This window comes from Acomys minous, assembly GCF_964271855.1.
Source record: "Acomys minous genome assembly, chromosome: 11".
Taxonomy (NCBI): Eukaryota; Metazoa; Chordata; class Mammalia; order Rodentia; family Muridae; genus Acomys; species Acomys minous.
In genome coordinates, this window is record NC_140492.1 from 44,120,169 (window position 1) to 44,139,515 (window position 19,347).

Consider the following 19,347-nt stretch of genomic DNA (forward strand, 5'->3'; position numbering starts at 1 on the left):
GTGAGAAACCTATTATTTGGAGGAGCATTATGAGATCAATGCCAAATGTGTATTCATTAGCAGCCATTTCTAGCAGCTGTCATACAGTGTACAGTGATCCAGATGTAGGACCCACCCACAAAGTTGACATTGTAGCGTATACATAGTGATCAACCTGTCAAAGGCCTTATGTGCAAAAGTGTGTATGCTTTAAAATAAAGACTATGCTATTTAAAAGTTGTAATAATCTAATTTTTCTACCATGACATAGTAAGAGCTTCCATGCTGCTGGACCTTGATAATATCAGGTTTAATGTTTGCAAGAGAAATGATTGGTACAAAAGTTCAATAATTTAACCTAATTTCTTTATGCATTTAAAATTCACAGCATGCCCTTTCTGCTTCTCTTTGACAGACCCACTGACAGGGTTTCTATAAGACACGAAGGCACAGGCAGTGCTGCCTGCCTTCCCTCACTTTCACACTTTGTCTCCCTGGCTCTCAAGGTAATTTTATTGCATACATTTTTAAATGAAGCAGAAAAGATTTTCTTGTATGTATGTGTATGTTTATGCCCCTGTATATGAAAAGTTGTGTGTGCTGATGCCAATGTTTCCCTAAGAGAGTGTCAGTACCCCCTTGGAGCTGGAGTTACAGATGGCCCATCTGATGTGGTTGCTACATTCTAAACTCATGGATCTGCACAAGAACAAATTTCTAAGGTATCTTTCTAACCCTGACACCCTACTTTTAATATGCAAATAAGGATGGGGCTGGAAAGGTGGCTCTTCCAGAGGATGCAGCTTTAATCCCCAGTATACATATGGTGACTGACAGCCATCTATAACAACTGTAGTCCCATGGGCTGGGGAGGGGCAGTCTGACATCTTCTGTCCTCCATGGGCACTGCACAAATGTGGTGTGCATGCACACATATTCAGGGAAACACTCACATACACAAAAATAAATAAAATGTCAATAAATAACCAGGGGAAATCACGAAAGCAGTTCCTACTACCATGGACTATGCAGTACAATGGCACAGAGGGGTAAAATGCCCAGGGTTTACAGGAGAAGGCAGAAGGGGGCAATATTATGTATGAGACAGATACTAATATGAAGGTGTATGTGAGGGAGAGGTTCAGTCAAGAAACTACTGACATGACCACTCCATGATATGGCCAAGGAAAAGGTTGTTCTGTACATATGAGAGCGATAACATCCAGAGTTTCTGGAAGAGTCCGGAACAAAGAGAGAAAGGAATAAACTGAACACAGCCAGTAGAATGGACATTGAACATAGCCAGGGCTGTCTGTGAGAGAGGGGGAGATAGAAAGAGATGGGGAATAGAAAATGCATAGTCAGAATAGCAGCGCAAGAGGAAAATTCTTGCCTTTGTGAAACGAACAAATGGTTATCTGAAGCAGGGAAGCTTAGGGAAGTGAGAAGCCATCATGCTAGGGAGGATGCTTTGACACGGATAAGTACTTGTGCTACTGAGGAAGTCTGGAGGCTGGCATGGGCTTTGCCCTGCAGCCTCAGGTACACGCCAGTGGAGACACATGTCCCTTCTGCCATGGGTAAGGGAAACAGCTCCCTCTGGTAGAGTGGAACCAGCTTCTCAAGTTCCTGAGGAGTGCTGGCTTTTATCTCACCACTGGAAATCCTCCTTCAGTTCAGGTTGAGGTCATTTTTGGATATTTGGAGTGTCTTTTGGAGTTTGCGGAATTTGCCCTGAACTACAGAGGCAAAACTCAGAAGGAATCCCACATTTTCCTAAGCAAACTAAGCCAAGAAGAATAATCTGTGGCAGCCCACAGAGTTTAGTCCACAGAACACAAAGGATAGAAGAAGCAGGAGAACTGAATGAAAGCAGTGAGGCCATGACTGCGGTTAGGTATGGGCTCAGGGCAAAGTCTATTGTAGATTGAGGTAGGGCATACCCTGAAGCATCTGCTCAGGTCTAGACCAGACATAGCCAGCAGACTAACCAAGACATGACAGGAGAAAAGAGGATTTGTCAAAGTAGATAGACAAGTAGTTGAGTCCATACAAGAAAGAGATCACTGGCCAGTAGGCAGAATAGCAAGATGGGGATTCCTGAGGAGCACCTCCCTTTGAGGCCAGCTAAAGACCACTGGCCCGAGCACAGTATACATTCCTTTAGTTCCAGTACTTGAAAGGCAGTGGCATGTGAACTCTGAGTTTGAGCCAGCCTGGTGTAAGTGGTGAGCCATGGCCACACAGTGAGAGCCTCCCCCCCCCCCCCCGCCTCTCTCTCTCTCTCACAGAGACGCACATGCACGGGCACACACACATGCACACGCACACTAAGCTAAAAAGACTCCCCATGCTTGTGATACAGCACAATAAGTAAAGGCAATTGCTACCAAATCTGAGGACTTGAATTCAATTCCTAAGCTCCACATGGCAGAAGGAGAGACCAACTTCCACAAGTTGTCCTCTGATATCCACACTCATGCTGTGGCATCTATACCCATGATACCCATCTATACTCATGCACTCATATGTAACAAATGTAATTTTAAAAACTAAGAAGAGTTCCTAATGGGGACAACATCTTGAACGGAATCAAGATTGTCACCACAGGTGTGTAGTACTGCACTGCTCTGAGGCATGAAGTAGCCTCAGGAAGAAGCAGAAACGAATGAGCCATGCAGCTTTCTTTTGTGAAACCACAGGACGAAACCTTCATCACTTTCGAGAAAGCCGCTTTCAAAGTATCAGTGCTAACAGTTTCCCGCTCCCTTCTATGTGCAACTTAGACAATCAGTTGGCAAGTTTGTCCTCACGCACATTTCCTTTCCTTTCTGTTGTTAGATAACTGGACTGTTAGAAATACACAGTGAAAACATTCTGCTCACACATCAAGTCAGCAGCAGCTTTCCTATACCCAGCCAAAACTTCAAAGTCATTGGGGCCAGAACAAAAACTGGGTGTCCCTTGTTCTTGACCACGATCCTCACAATCATTTAATAAGCCCCAGGCAGAGAGACTTCTCTGTGACTTTGACAGATCATAACTTCTCAGCCATTAGGGTTCCTTGTTGGATTTATTTACTAAGTATGCATACTGCGTGCATCTGTGGATGGACCACAGGGAGTGTGGATTTGGGCTATAGTGCCACAGGCTTGACAGAAGGAAGAAAGTTAGGATAGCTGTCAGAAGAATACTTTATTACCCTCCCCCTCCCCCAAATAGCATCCACCTAAACGCTTTTGGCCTCCAAGGCCCATAACCCTCTTTTCTTTGACCACACAAGTTTTGTTTTGAAAAGAAAATGTGCTCCTACAGAAATTACCATTTTAGAATTTCAAAAATAAAGAGAAATTTGTGTCAATAATAGTGAGCCAAATATCGTCCTCAGATGTGTTTTGTGGCTAACTGGCATTTCATAGCCAAGATCAGGCGTTGATGCCTAGGCACAGTGGGAAGTTGAAATTGGGGTCCTAAGGAATGCTGGGAAACATGGCACTATCTATTAACTTGGTAGAAACAGTCACTATGTGCTATCTGAAGTCCTGGTCCTGATCATTTTTTTTCTGCTATCGATGGTTAATTTACAAAATTCATTATTTAAAATATAAATACTAACTAGACAGTCATGGAAAGTATTCCATGAAGTTGATTTCCTAGGTGTGTGGATCATCCTTTGTTCTTGAATCACTGTGACACCACAGGAACACTTTGCCAGATCTTCTGTTTAATATATTTACTGAATAACTTTTTAATAAATAATATTTAACAAATAACTTATTTATTAAATAAGGTTTGGTTGATAATAAATAAATTAATATTTAATTAAATAATGTTAATTTATTTATTAGTTAGATAACATTTAATTAAATAATGTTTATTCAATAAATACATTAGACTAGGCATGGTGGTACACACTTTTAATCCCAGCACTTCAGAGGCAGAGGCAGGCAGATCGCTGTGAGTTCGAGGCCAGCATGGTCCACAAAGTGAGTCCAGGACAGCCAAGACTATACAGAGAAACTCTGTCTCGAAAAACCAAAAAAAAAAAAAAAAAAAAATAACTATTTTTACCAATAACTACATTTAATGAATTGCTGGACCTCAGTATGTTTTAGGTTTTTCTTATCATTCCAATTGGGACAGGTTAGATGGAGGAAAGGGAAAGAAAAATGAGGTGATTATGTTTAAATTTAAATTTTTTGAAATATATTAAGTAAAAATAAGTAGAAGAGTTAACTTTAGGGCTTTGGGCTTTGGCAATGAGAGACCATGGCCTTCATCAGGTGTTTCCAAAGAGGAGCCCAACTTGGCAGAGTTGGCTGTGCTGTGGGCATATAAAGCACATGTCTATCTCTTTCTGAAAGTGTAAGTATAGATAAAAATATGAAAAAGCCTCTACTCTACTTTTAAAACTGTTACCATGTATTAGACTTTTTTTTTGGATTGGAGGAAAAGTGTCATGAAGAAGGTAGCTGAAGGACATCCCATCTCATGACCAGAGGCCCAAGTCTCAGTTCTCATCAGCGAAGAAAAAGGTTTTCCCATGACCTCTCGTTCTCAAATAAACCAGGGCCAGTGCAGACTATGAGGGTTTTCCCACACCCTCCGAGAAGAAGCCTATAGCAGGAGCACCTGATGAACCAGCCTGCCTTTATCTTGGGCTTGAAAGCCATCTCATAATAAAGGCAAACTTGTTTCATTCCTGTTTATGATTAAACTGCTGTTTCTCAAGGATCGGGCTATGCCTCACCTGTAACCTTAACAGAAGCGAGGCCTTTGTTTCAAAATGTTGTTATGACCACCTGTTGTATTGACTACTTTATGACAACCCTGAAATCATGTTTTTGTTTCAGAAGATTGTTATGATCAAGTTATTATGCTTATGTTCTGCTCCTGTAACCTCGTCCTATTTGGCCTCCAAATCCCCTACTTGGAAACCCCCTACCCTTGAGTTATAAACAAAGTTATCTTGCCTGTGTCCAATGCTGACTTCTTAAACACCACCTTAGGAGAAGGCAGCTTGTGTACACAAATAGAAAAGCTTGCTTTAATTAATTGCTTGCTTTAATTAATTTGGCTATGGTCATTTTGGGCCAGGAGTCTTTTTCCTCAAATATTTGGGATTAACACACGCACTAGGACAGAGACCAGGATGAGCAGCCAAGAAGCTACACAAGAGCCTAGAGATCTGTTCAATCAAAGTGATGTCATGCTAAATGGAATTAAATAATCCTTCTTATTTATTGGGGACATTCTTTAGTATGAAGGGAAACTGAGAAGCAGCTATAACCTTGTGAGCTTCCCACCAACCCCCAGGGAAACAGGTATGCAAACATTAGAAAGCCAGCTAACATCTTAGTCACTCTTTTTACATATATATATATATATATATATATATATATATATATATATATATATATGTATAGAATTTCAGCATGACTCAAAAAGGTAGAAAGATCAGCATTTTATTACTTATGAGATGCTAATTTATAAGTAATAAGGATATGTCCATAAATCTGCTATCTTTATACAGATGGAGAAACTCATTTTAAAGAATACCCTGACAGCAGCCTCTCATTCGGAGCTAGCTCTGTGTCCTGCACTTCTTACTAATTGGTAGAACACAGACGACAAGATGGGCTAAGCTGATCTTTAGTAACTCTCTCTGATCTCTGATTTTTTTTTCCTTCAGGAATCCTTAATGCAACAGTTCTAGTCCAGACCTGGAAGCCACATGTTTATACCATTCCGAGTACCATTGGGTCACCCGTTGCTTTTCCCATCACTGCAGCCATCATGTTGTTCTCCTAGGATACCGTTTTCTTCAGTCAAGTGTGGACTGTGGCATTCCTTTAAGTTCCAACCAGAATGCTGGGTAAAGGCTAGCTTTCAGTCCTAATTATTACTTTGCAAACGGGGCTAATTCCTTGATTGTAACAGAAAGCAATAGAACTGTAAACTCTGCAATAGCCTCCCTGCACTTCTTCTCCCTCATGACCTTCACCTTAAGCAAGAATCTAGTTGGTGATTTGCAGTGTTTATAGGTTCCTCATAGCAGAGACACTGAGACTGGGAGGCATTTATGTCCACAGCGAACACTCCTGTCTAGCCTGAACTTTTGGCTTTATCTTAGAAGGGCCATTCCATTATGGAAAGCAATTTTGTTTCTTTTGTTTTGTTGAATCTGCCTTCCATCCGGAACACAAAAATAACTAAGTTTATAATGTGATATCCCAGCCCTCCACCACGACCTACTCTTTCTTATGTTTTCTTCCAATGCACTGATTCTATTCTACAGAGAACTGAGGCAATGCCCCAGTTTCCTGTTTTTTCCCCCACCTAGCTTTGGTGGATTTATTGATTTGGCTTTTCTGCTTTTATGGATAAACTTTCTCTTTAAACTGAGAATATACACCAAGGTTCACATGATTAATATAGATCATGGGCTTTATCCAGAGGTATACCATGTCCTGTGTATTAAAAATAATGCATGACAACACACACACGAAGCTGCTAGGTACGCAGACAAGACTTGATCTCTGGAAAGTTATCTGTAAACTTTATCAAAACTTTTCAAGTGTCCTGCATTTCTACCTTGCCTACTTGAGTGAGTGATCAGGCTCTGTAAGCTATGTACAAGCACAGTGTCAGAAGCAAAAGCTACTATTTATAGTTTTCCTATCGTAGACAATGAGTAAACAATAGTTGCTTCATGCTTTTTAAAAACAATCACATGTGCTTTAACCACACAAATTCATTAGGCTTCATAACAGATAAGAGGGGCATCCAAGCACCTGACACTGACAAAGAGCTGGAAAGAAGTGAGACTTGTGTTATGCCTTCCCACCAACCTAGCAGCCTGTGACGTCATCACCTGCCACCCCTGCCAGGTGTCCAGGATAAGAACCCACCCTCCATGTCTTGCCACCCCCCTCCAGCCCCGACCCCATGGTGTGCTCTCTCTGTGTCTCTGTCTCTGTCTCTCTCCTGGTTTCCCGATAACCTACTCTCCACCTCCAGCCTGTCTGTCTGTCTCTCTCCTCCTATGCTCTCCCACTGTTTCTCTCCCCATCTCTCTCTCTCTCTTCTGCCCTCATGGTTCACTCAGGCCCTAATTCTCCTCCTTTACCTTCTCCATCAAATAAACCTCTTTATACCAGATCTGTTGAGTAGCATCTTTGTTATATATTATAACTCCAATCACCCATAAATTTAAAAAATAATATAAGTTCCATGTCAGGAATTTTTACTAACATATAAAAGGATTCCTTGAAACCCTATAGACACAAGAACTTGAAAAATTTTCACATTAGAAACAGAATTGAAATTAAAGTGACTTGTTTTTTTTATTCTTTTTTTTTATTAATTTATTCTTGTTACATCTCAATGGTTATCCCATCCCTTGTATCCTCCCATTCTTCCCTCCCTCCCATTTTCCTCTTATTCCCCTCCCCATGACTGTTCCTGAGGGGGATTATCTCCTCCTGTATATGCTCATAGGTTATCAAGTCTCTTCTCGGTAACCTGCTGTCCTTCCTCTGAGTGCCACCAGGTCTCCCCCTCCAGGGGACATGGTCAAAGGTGAGGCACTAGAGTATGTGAGAAAGTCATATCCCACTCTCCACTCAAGTATGGAGACTGTTCTGCCCATTGGCTAGATCTGGGTAGGGGTTTAAAGTTTACCACCTGTATTGTCCTTGGCTGGTGACTTAGTTTGAGCGGGACCCTTGAGCCCAAATCTGCCTATCATAATGTTCTACTTGTAGGCTTCTAGGACCCTCTGGATCCTTCTACTTTGCCATTCTCCCATGCTTCTCTCATCTAGAGTCCCAATAGAATGTCCTCCTCCCCTCTGTCTCAGTTTCCTGGTAAGTGAAGGCTTTCGTGGGACATGCCTCTTGGGCTAATATATAGTGTTCCGCCTACACACTATATAAATAATAAACAATCTTTTTAAAAAAACGTGTTGAGAGAGAGAGAGAGAGAGAGAGAGAGAGAGAGAGAGAGAGAGAGAGAGAGAAAGAGAGAAATCTAAACATCAACACTTGTATGTGGAGAAGGCCAAACAAAAACAGGCCTTGCTCCTTTGGCCTTGCTCCTTTGGCAACACTGGATTAATCTTAAAGAACCCAGGTAAGTATGGTTGGATAGAAAGGCAGAACCACTGATAATGACAGAGAATAGGGTTTATTGTCAGGATTCAGCTTTACAGGGGTGTGGGTGCTGGGCCTGAAGTGGCTGTAGTGAGCTGCACAGAGATGGGGGAAGAGCTTCTCACTCAGTGAGGTTGAAGCAAGCTGTAAGGGACAAACTGTTTGCATATGTCCTCATCCCCAGCCTCTACAGCAAGGCCAGGTGTTCCTCTGGTGAAGCTGGTGCTGGTTGCCTTAGACCTGAACTCATGCCTTCAAAGTTGAAGGAGACCGGCAGGAGGCTGGAGGAAATAGCTCCAGGGTAGCTGATTACTGAGAGCTCACCTTGGGCCTGGGGCAATATTTTTCAACTGTCATAGTGCTTGGGACATATAGTAACTTTATGCACATAAAGTACCTAGTAAACCTGCTAAAGATGTTTGCTTGTGCCCAACTTTAGTCTAGAACCATGCAAGGAATGAAATCCTGGATGTGTCCATCCTGTTTAGCTCCACTGTCACAACCCAGAGCCTGTACAACCTGTCTCACTGATATGAAGCAGGGCTATGTGGTTATAGCCCACACAAGCAGGGAGCACTCGCCTAGGACCCTTCCCCTGGGGCTTAACTTTGAGAAAGCTGTTCAGGCAGCGGTGAGATCTCTCTGGGCTGCCAAGGACTCAAGCATACCACTCATCCCAAGATAAAGGGATGAGTCAAGCAAAGTTAGATAACTTCAAAGCCATTCCCTATCATGTGCCAGACTCCATGGAGCATCGTCTAAGGGTTCTTCTCTGAGCCTATGCTTGAAGATACAGAGGAAAAAATAAATATATCTTCTTCTAACATCACAATTTACTCTTATATCTGTTTAGTCTTTTGTGTGAAATTTTAGGAGAAAATATGCTGCCTTTGAGAATCAAAAAGCCGTTCATCAATCCAAGAAGAATTGATATTCTTTTGGATTAGTATGTTTTTCTTATCATCTTCTTAGCCTGACTTCATGCCACAGAAACATTTATTTCTTAAGGACTTGCTTCTTTCAGCTGTTGTCTTTTGATAAAAAAGAAACTCCTTATTCTTCTCGAACCTGGAAAGTAGAATGCACGTCAGTGTGGTCTATGAAATTCCAGAGACTGTGAGGAGTGGAGCATGCCCAGAGCCATGTGAGCCTTTTCCAGAGGGAAGCAGGCTTCCATAGGCTTCAAAGGAGATGGTGGAAAATTGAAGCAAGTATCAGCTTGCAGAGAGTTGACCCTGGTGACTCACCCCAAGGACATGCTCCTCCATTTTGCCTCCCCTCCCCCATGGGAAACTCTGCAACCCCATCACCAGCTTGTTCCTCACACACAATTGCACCAGGAAATCCTTTCCCTGTATTTATTATGACAGTTGAAGGGTTTTAGGCTTTTCTTCTGCGAATGGGGAACAATTAGTCATCACACTGCCCAGCAAGGTTTTCCTGTTCATCTCCCGCAAGAAGCAATTTCCACTTCACTTGTTTTACTCATTCATGGACACAACCATGACAAGGTGAAATGCATGGGTGTATTCTGGAGGCCCGGTGACCTCCTGAAGCTGAGGATAGTTGGAGCACATGAGAGACCCCTCCCTCCCTAAACAACTCTTCATATGGCCTTGCTAGATGGCTCTGCATAGGAGACTCTGAATCTCCAAATGAGGCCAGCATTCAAATCACTCCCCTACAGCTCTCCAACTGGGGCTTAACATTGAGACAGCTGTTCAGGCAGCAGTGAGAACTCTCTGGGCCGCCAATGACACAGGCTTCCCTGACTTAGATCTCAATGTCTTCCAAGTAACCACTTTTAGCCTCCTTTCACAAGGTCAATATTTATTATTGGCAATCCTATCAGCTTACTTTGAAGGGTGACCAGAAATGAGAAGGCTAGGCATGTACCAGTTTTTGAAAATGGAGGATGCCATCTGTGCTGGGAACCGTGCTGACTACTATTCAGACATTTTAGAAAGGCAGCTACTATACTATCAAATACCTTTTATTCCCATATCCTAAACCCAGATGTCACATAAAAACTGTGTTTTAGGGAAACTCATCAAGGAGGAGACTCCCTGTCCCTGCCCAGCATCTATTTCGGAGTTCACTGTTGTTCACTCCTCCCAGCTTCTCTTTACAGTGATGCACTGGCTCCCACTACTGTGTTCCAACGGCCATTCAGCAAACTTTGGAGACATGGAAAGGTATTTCTGTGCTTTGGGGAAGAACCTGGCTCACTTTTGATGATCTTTCCCCTAGTTTCAGTTTTGTCCCGATACAAACTGACATGCTTGTCTACTGTGAAAAAGAATTCACTCATAATTTTGAGATCCATTTGTACTTTTGATATCCCCTTTGCTCCATGAATCCGTGACTATTCCTACACAAATGAGTCAAAGGTCCAAGGCTCCAAGCTTACAGGTTAACCTGGGATGAAGCACTGGATGAAGAAAACTAGAATCTTTTCCAACTCAAAGGCTTAGCACGTCCATCCTCCCTATACAAGTAGAGTTAAGTAACTGGGGAAAGAACTTTATTTGGCTTCTTTGGCTGTTTTCTAAAAAGACATGAAGAGGAAAACGAGACACTTGTTGCTACACTAACCCATGCAATGCTAGGAGCCCTAGAACAGTAGGCTGTTAGGCACCACAGAGCGGGCTGTACCTTTTTCTCAAGCTCCTTCACTTTAGCTTTGAGCTTATTAACTTGAGATTCTGCAGCCTCCGCCTTCTCCTTGGCTTCACTCAGCTCGTATTGCTGCTTCTTATACTTGGAAAGATATTGGTTAGCTTGTGCCTCCTATAAAGATGAAAAACACAGAAAGTGAGGGCACGGCTACTCCTACATAGGCTCTGAAATAAGAGTCTTGAAAACAGAGAGGACTATAAACTCAGCACTGAGTGGAATATGTTATTTTGCCACAAGACATTGAGATGAGGACTGAAGAGTAGGGATGGAAGCTGGATGACTCAGCAGTTAGGAGCCCTTCCTGCTCTTCCAGAAGGCTCAGGTTTCCTTCTGAATACACACACAACCACCTGTAGCTCCAGTTTCAGAGGATCTGATGCCCTCGTCTGGCCTCGGTAGGCACCATAAAATCATGTAAAGATTTATATAAAATCTTTATCCAATGATGAATGTAAGCAAAATGCTCATACATATAAAGGAAAATAAAATGAGGAATTTTTCTTAAAGAATAGGAACAGAGGTCCATTTTATAGCTGTTGTCCCCTGGGAATTCAGAATGGGTGTTCCTTTCCACTAATTTCAGGTGGTATAACTTTCATACACTTGCATACCAGAGCAATCACAATTATTGGTTTAAAATCCAATTCACATCCTAACCCGTCCCCTCCCCAGGAAGAGGTGGTTGTCTTTTCTAATTATGAGACAATAAGTAGTTCTTGGACATAGGACCAACTCATACAATTGAAAACCCATCAAAATATTTGTAGGTATAAGCTAAACACATATGGCACTTACCCTTTAACATATTATTACTTTAAGGATTCTGTGATGTTTGATACTTTATGTAAAAGGTAAACTGAGGCAATTAAAAACAATTAGCAAAGGAATAGAGATATTTCAATGATGGTGGTTTTGTTCACATTGTATCCAGACTCATCAGAAAAAAAAAAGTATTATAAATTGTGATTGTATTCACTCAAAGTCCAAAGTTGAAGGAGGACCACAATGAAACCCTACAAGAATTCGCCAACCCTGCAGGCCACTCTGATTTTACTTGGCTCATTTCTGGTTATGCATATGTTTGAGTATAGCCACTGGGTCAGGGGAGAGAGGTCTGGCTTCCTACAGGGAAAGGCAACACATTTTCCTCTGCTACAAGCTCTGGTGCTAACTTACATAAAAGCAGAGAATGGGCAGATGTGGTGTCCAGATGGTTGTCTCTGCTGAGCTCTTCCCCAGCTCAGAGTATTAACCAAAAGCAATGGCTGGGAAACCCAGGATGCTGGAACTAGCACTTACCGCTGCTTCCACTTGCTGCTTGTAACTCTGCACTTTCAGCTGAAGTTTATCAGACAGAGCCTGCATTCTGCTTAGATGTTTCTTATCTTCTTCTGCCTGAAATGCATACGCATGCATGGGAAAGTCATTTGAAGGATCTAGCAGTGTGCAACTGATTGTACTCTCACATGAGGAAGTAAAGGTTGTTTTTTTTTAAAATATAAATCATCTGACAACAGTGCTTTTGAAAATACGTTAAACTCTATTCATCCTAAGTTTGGAGGAAGTAACGAATGGCTCTGGGAAATGGCCATGACTTTTCTCTTGATCCTCACAGCAGTCACCAGCATTTGCTTAAATGGAAGTCAAGGTTTTGGTTTGATTAAGTTTGATATATTCTTTAGTCTTTTCATTCCAGATAAGCTACCCTTGCATGAGATAGCTTACTAGGAATAAGATGTATTATCATAAAAGCCACTTATGCAAAATGGAAATCCAAAATCCCTCAATTGAATGAATTTAACCCCTGAACTTCTGAATTGGCCCTTGGCTTCATGTGATAAACTATTGAAAAGCTGAGTTTCTCAGAATTTTGTCACGGGCACCAGCAAAGAAGGCGAGGAAAGGTCTGCAAGTGGTGTGGATCCTGGTATGGCCATCATCCTCCCCTCTGTCACTGTCTAGGCTTGAGCTGGAGAAAGGAGACATGGGGAGGTGGGGTCTCTCAACAGCTCTCCAGGGAGTGTCTGGCATTCTAAGAAAGAAGCACGTTGGTGGGACTCTTCATGCTCCTGGCCCTCTTTCTGTACCCCTGAAAGCTCTAGAGGATTTTCTATTCAAAGCTATTGAACCTCCAAAGAAATCAAGTGCCTCTTCCTTCCAAAGAATAAGGGACTAGTTTGATCAGGATCTACTTCTATTCTCATTTCTGTACTGGCTCCAGTTTGCCTCTTCTATCAAATATATCTCCCCAAAGATGTTAAAGTCCAGTGTTAAAGGCTCAGCCACAGATTGGCATCAGGTGGTGGTAAGACCTTCAAAAGATGGGGTCTAATAGAAAGTCTTTAGCTCACTGGTTATCGTGCCTGAAGGAAGCAGTGGATCCCAGCCCACTTTCCCTTCATTTTCCTGGCCATGAGATAGGCAGTTTTGTTGCTCTATGTCATACACCTCCCCAGCCAAAGCAACAGGAACAACATGAGGGATCACTAAGGTCTTTTGTCATAGTGATGGAAACTGACTTTAGAGTGTGACATAGGTCCTAGTACTACCCCAGAAAATCCAACTATTGACAGGATTATCTCCCCCCCCGCCCCCCCATGGCCCACAGCATTCTCCCTATTCCCTCTTGCATTGGTTTAGCTATGGTATTTCCAACACCAGACTGAGTTTTTGTTTGTTTGTTTGTTTGTTTGTTTGTTTTTTAATACAAGGTTTCTCTATGTAGCCCTGGCTGTCCTGGAACTCACTCTATAAACCAGACTGGCCTCAAATTCACAAATATCTGCCTGTCTCTGCCTTCCAAGTGCTGGGGTTAAAGGTGTGTGCCACCACTGCCCAGCATACTTCCAACACCTGAAATCACCCTCCCAGTCATTATATAATGACATCATACAATTCAATATTGATCTTATGATTAGTCAGCCCAATGAGACCACGTAGGGCTCAGCCAGGCTGGGGAGCTGAGGCTAGTCCATGTTTTAAATAAAATCCCTCCTCCATTTCTACCCATATATATTAGGCTTAAGAAATTTAAATTTTTATCCACAAAGCTTAAGAAATTTATATTTGTATTTGGCAGTCTTGAAGAAAACAACTTTCCTATCTTGGTGCATCTAAAATTCTGAATATAAATCAATATCTATCATATCTTGTCATTATCAACTTAAAACACCTATCTAGACCTAAAAACATCTTAACTCATAAACAAGTAAGCTTAATTATAAAACTAAACTATCTGGTCTTCAACCCCATCAGATACTTGAGAAGGAGTAAAATTCATTTACCTGAATATACAGGGAATGCAGGTTAACCAAAACACTATGAAGGTAGCATTTATATAATTCCGGATTGCTTCTTGGTTCTTCTTACTATAGGTAGTTTATTGTATATATGTGTAATAATATAAAGGTATATGTAAAAAATATTTAATAAAAAAGAAATTTATATTATCTGTTTACTGTGATTTCTGACAATTTACTGAGAAGGATGTTAAAGTAACTTTTATTCTTCTGAAGGAATTGTCATCTTGGAGGTTTACTGCCTCTGTCTGCTAATTTAGGCATAGGCCTGGAAGCTACTAGCCTTTGAACAGTTAGCCACTGCTAATCTAGGCCTAGAATGTTTCCAGCCTCTGAGAACTTACTTCTAAATAAGCTCATTCTTTCTTGTTGTGGGATAGTCTGATGTATTTTTGTGCTAACCACTGCTTTCTGTCTGTGTGACCCAATGTTTGCTTAATACAAAACCATCCCACCTGGGCAGGGCAAAGGAGATAGGTGGGGCTTAGAGAGAGAGGAATCATGGGAAGAAAAAAGAGAGACCTGAAGTGAAGGGAGGAAGTGGAGAAGCACATGGCTGGTGTGGATGGAGAATCCGGCCCAGATGAAGAACATGAACAAGGATATGGGATTATGGATGGGAGGTAGCTTGATAGAAGTTATTAAAAGCAAATGGCATGGGATTGAGACAGGAATCCCATGCCTGAGGCCCTACTATGGAAAGTAGTTTAGAGGATTGATATCTGCCCTGCCCCAGGTTAACTAAGGCTATTTTAAAATATAACAAGTGAGTGGCAGCGGCAGCAGCAGCGGCGGCTGAGGTTTGCAGCTCGGATCCCTCCAATGGAGGCGATTAGTGTGGTGGCCAGTGGGAGTTCCTGCGGGAGAGGGGACTCTGGGCAGGATTTGGGCCCCACGGCTCGATCTGGGCTCCGAGACCCAAGGTCAACTGGGCTCACGACTCATGACCTGAGACCCAAACTAGACTCATGACCTGAGACCCAAACTAGACTCGGTGTGCAGTTCAACCCCGGTAATCCAAGCTCAACTCAGGGCACACTTCTGCCACGGAGACGTTAGCTCAGCTCAGCATGCAGTTCCACCGGAAATGCTAGCTTAGCTCAGCGCACAGTTCCATTGCTGAGACACTAGCTGAGCACAGCATGCATTTTGGCCCCTTAGACCCAAGCGCAACTCAGTGCACAATTCCCCTGCTGAGATGCAGGCTGAGCTCAGTGAGCAGTTTTGGCCCAGAGTCCCTAGCAGGACTTGGTGGGCAAGTTGGGCCCAGAGACTCTAGCTGAACTTTGCACACATCGTGGCACTGAGACTCTGGCTAGACTCTCTGCACAGTTTAGGCCCAGAAGCCCTGGTTGAATTCAGCATGCAGTGTGGGTCCAGAGTCCCTGGCTGAGCTCGGTGTGTGGTTTGGGGCCAGAGTCCCAAACTGCACTTGGCGGACAGGTTGAGCCCAGAGACTCTAGCGTAGCTTTTTGCGCAGTCCAGACCCTAAGACTCTGGTTGGACCCTGTGTGCAGTTTGAGTCCAGAATTCCTGGCTGAGCTTGGTGGGAGGTTCAGGCCCTGAAACTATAACTGACCACGGCACACGCTTTGGGCCCAAAGAATCTAGCTGAGCTTGGTGTGCAGTCCCAGCCAAGAAACTCTGGCTGGACTCTGCGTGCATTTTGGGCCCAGAGTCCCTAGCGGAGCTTGGTGTGTGGGTTGGGCCCAGAGTCCCTACCTTAGCTCAGCAGACAGTTTGGGCCCTGACAATCTAGCAGAGCTTGACGCGTGGTTCAGGCCCAGGGTTCCTGGCTGGTCTTGGCAGGGGACCCAAAAGGCTGTGGACACTATGACCTGACCCAACACACATTCAGAGACTCAGAACAATTGCAGGACACACAGTACAGGGGAGCTGAGGACCACTGGCTGTGAGAGTCCAAAACGACAGGGCTAGCCTCCTGCCATCCACACCAGTGAAGCAACAGAGCTTCTGGCTTAGGGAAATCATGAGAAATCAGGTGAATCTATCATCAGACTCCCTCCACCCAACTCTGGAAGCTACCCAACAAAAACAGAGACGGCAAGATGTCTAAAGGACAGTGTAAAAGCATACGCAAAAAAAAAAAAAAAAAAAAAAAAAACCCAAAACAATATGACGTCTCCAGATCCCAGCTATCCCAAAGAAAACAAACCAGAGAACTCAAATACAATGGAAATACAAGAAAATGACCTCAAATCCTTAAAAATGAGGATGATAATGGAGGAAACAAACAAAATTCATAATCAAATGCTAGAAGACACAGCCAAACACGTGAGAGACATAAAAGAAGCCCATAGAATGAAACTGGAAATTTTTAGGGAAAATACAAACAACCAGATGAAAGAAATCAATAAAACGGTTCTAGCTCTGAAGACCTATACAGAGGCAATAGAAGAAACTCAGGAATATACAAACAATCAGATGAAAGAAATCAAAAAATCAGTTCAAGATCTGAAGATGAAAAATGGATTCAATGATAAACACACAGACAGAAGAAAAACAAGAACATGAGACCTCAGAGAAGAAGTCAAGCAACACAGAGGCGAGCTTTTCTAACAGAATCCAAGAGGTGGAGGAACGAATCTTAGGCTTAGAAGACACAGTCACAGATCTTGAAGCAACCATTAAAGAAAACGCCAAATCTGGAAAAATCCTGACACAAAACATCCAAGAAATCAAGGACACCATGAAAGGAGGAAATCTGAGGATAATAGACATTGAAGAAAGAGAAGATATCAGACTCCAAGGCCCAGAAATTATTCTCAACAAAATCATAGAAGAAAATTTCCCCAATCTAAAGAAAGAGATGCCTATAATCATACACGAGGCATACAGAACACCAAATAGAATAGACCAGAAAAGAAAAACTGCTCTTTACATAATAATCAAAACACAAAACTTACAGAACAAAGAAAAAATATTAAAAGCTGCAAGGTAAAAATGCCAAATAACATTTCATGGCAAACCTATCAGAATGACACCCGACTTCTCAGCAGAGACCATAAAAGCCAGAAGGGCATGGACAGAGATCCTGCAAACCCTAAGAGACCACAGGTGCCAGGCCAGACTACTTTACCCAGCAAAACTATCAACAACCATTGATGGAGAAAACAAACTATTCCATTACAAAAACAAATTCAAACAGTACCTATTCACAAATCCAGCTTTACAGAAGGTACTAGAAGGAAAGCTCCATCCCAAAGGGATAAGCTACAACCAAAACTACTCAGGAAATAGATAACTATACCATGGCAAAAGAAACAACTACACAAATGCTAGACTGGAACCAACGTCAAAATTAAGACTCTTAACAGTCACTGGTCATTAATATCTCTCAACATCAATGGTCTCAATTCTCCAATAAAAAGACACAGACTAACTGAATGGATGCATAAGCAATATCAAACATTCTTCTGCATTCAAGAAACACATCTCACCCATAACGATAGCCATTATCTCAGGGTAAAAGATTGGAAAAAATATTCCAAGCAAATGGTCACAAGAAGCAAGCAAGCATAGCCATTTTAATACTGAACAAAATAGACTTTCAATCAAAATTAATCAAAAGGGATGAGGAAGGACATTTCATACTCATCAAAGGTAAAATCAACCAAGATGACATCACAATCCTGAACATCTATGCTCCCAATACAAGGGCACCCACATTTGTAAAAGATCTCCTAATGAAGCTTAAACTGTACATCGATCCCCACACAATAATAGTGGGAGACCCACTCTCACTGAAGGATAAGTCATTGAAACAGAAACTAAGCCGAGGAATAACGTCATTAACCAATGCCATGAATCAAATGGTTCTAACAGATATCTATAGAACCTTTCACCCAAACAAGAAAGAATATACCTTCTTCTCTGCACCCCATGGAACCTGCTCCAAATTGATCACATCGTAGGTCACAAAGCAAGCCTCAAAAGATACAAATGGATCGAAATAATACCTTGTATCCTATCAGATTACCATGGTCTTAGGCTGCAATTCAACAACTACAGAACTAACAAAAAGCCTACACATACATAGAAACTAAACACCTCTCTGCTAAATGACACCTGGGTCAGGGAAGAAATAAAGAAAAAAATCAAGGACTTCCTGAAATTCAATGAAAATGAAGGAACAACATACCCAAATTTGTGGGATACATTGAAAGCAGTGATAAGAGGAAAATTCATAGCACTAAATGCCTTTAAAAAGAAATTGGAAGCATCGCACATAAGCACCTTAACGACACAACTGGAAGCCCTAGAACAAAAAGAAGCAGAAACACCCAAGAGGAGTAGATGTCTGGAAATAATCAAACACAGGGCTGAAATTAACAAATTAGAAACCAAGAAAACAGTCCAAAGAATCAACAGAACCAAGAGCTGGTTCTTTGAGAAAATCAACAAGATAGACAGACCATTAGCCAAGCTAACTAAAAGGCAGAGAGACAGTATTAAAATCAACAAAATCAGAAATGAAAAAGGAGACATAACAACAGACACTGAAGAAATACAAAGACTCATAAGATCCTACTTTGAAGGCATATATACCACAAAATTTGAAAACCTAAGGGAAATGGATGATTTTCTTGATCAATTTCACTTGCCAAAGTTGAGTGAAGAACAGATAAACAAATAGTCCCATTTCCCCTTCAGAAATAGAATCAATCATTGGTAGTCTCCCAACCAAAAAAAGCCCAGGGCCAGATGGTTTCAGTGCAGAATTCTACCAGACCTTCAAGGGTGAGCTAATACCAACACTCTTCAAGCTACTCCAAAAGATAGAAATGAATGGAACATTACCAAATCCATTCTATGAGGCCATAGTCTCATTGATACCTAAACCTCACAAAGACTCAACAAAGAAAGAGAATTTCAGACCAATTTCTCTTATAAAAATCAATGCAAAAATACTAAATAAAATACTTGCAAAACGAATACAAGAACACATCAAAGATATCATTCATCATGACCAAGTAGGCTTCATTCCAGGCATGCAGGGATGGTTTAATATACGGAAATCCATCAATGTAATCCACCATATAAAAAAACTGAAAATAAAAAACCACATGATCATCTCTTTAGATGCAGAGAAAGCATTTGATAAAATCCAACACCCTTTCATGTTTCAAGTTTTAGAGAGATCGGGGATACAAGGCACTCTCCTCAACATAATAAAGGCTATATACAGCAAGCCAATAGCCAAAATCAAAGTAAAT

General features: G+C 41.9%; 2 protein-coding genes across 2 annotated transcripts in view; one reads left to right on the forward strand and one right to left on the reverse strand.

The window, feature by feature from the left end:
- Positions 1-6,805, forward strand: part of LOC311609347 (leukocyte surface antigen CD47-like) — a 49,789-nt gene extending 42,984 nt beyond the window's left edge. The window contains exons 8-9 of the mRNA XM_084802367.1: positions 395-485; positions 5,672-6,805. Of these exons, the coding sequence (XP_084658493.1) occupies positions 395-417 (23 nt within the window). The 3' untranslated portion in view covers positions 418-485; positions 5,672-6,805. The remainder of the gene's footprint in view (positions 1-394; positions 486-5,671) is intronic.
- Positions 6,806-8,159: 1,354 nt separating this feature from the next.
- The window catches only part of MYH15 (myosin heavy chain 15), a gene marked incomplete at its 5' end in the record, with an annotated part of 125,568 nt that continues 114,380 nt past the window's right edge, over positions 8,160-19,347 (reverse strand). The window contains 3 exons of the mRNA XM_084802368.1: positions 8,160-9,200; positions 10,788-10,922; positions 12,111-12,206. Coding sequence (XP_084658494.1) covers positions 9,186-9,200; positions 10,788-10,922; positions 12,111-12,206 — 246 coding nt within the window. The 3' untranslated portion in view covers positions 8,160-9,185. The remainder of the gene's footprint in view (positions 9,201-10,787; positions 10,923-12,110; positions 12,207-19,347) is intronic.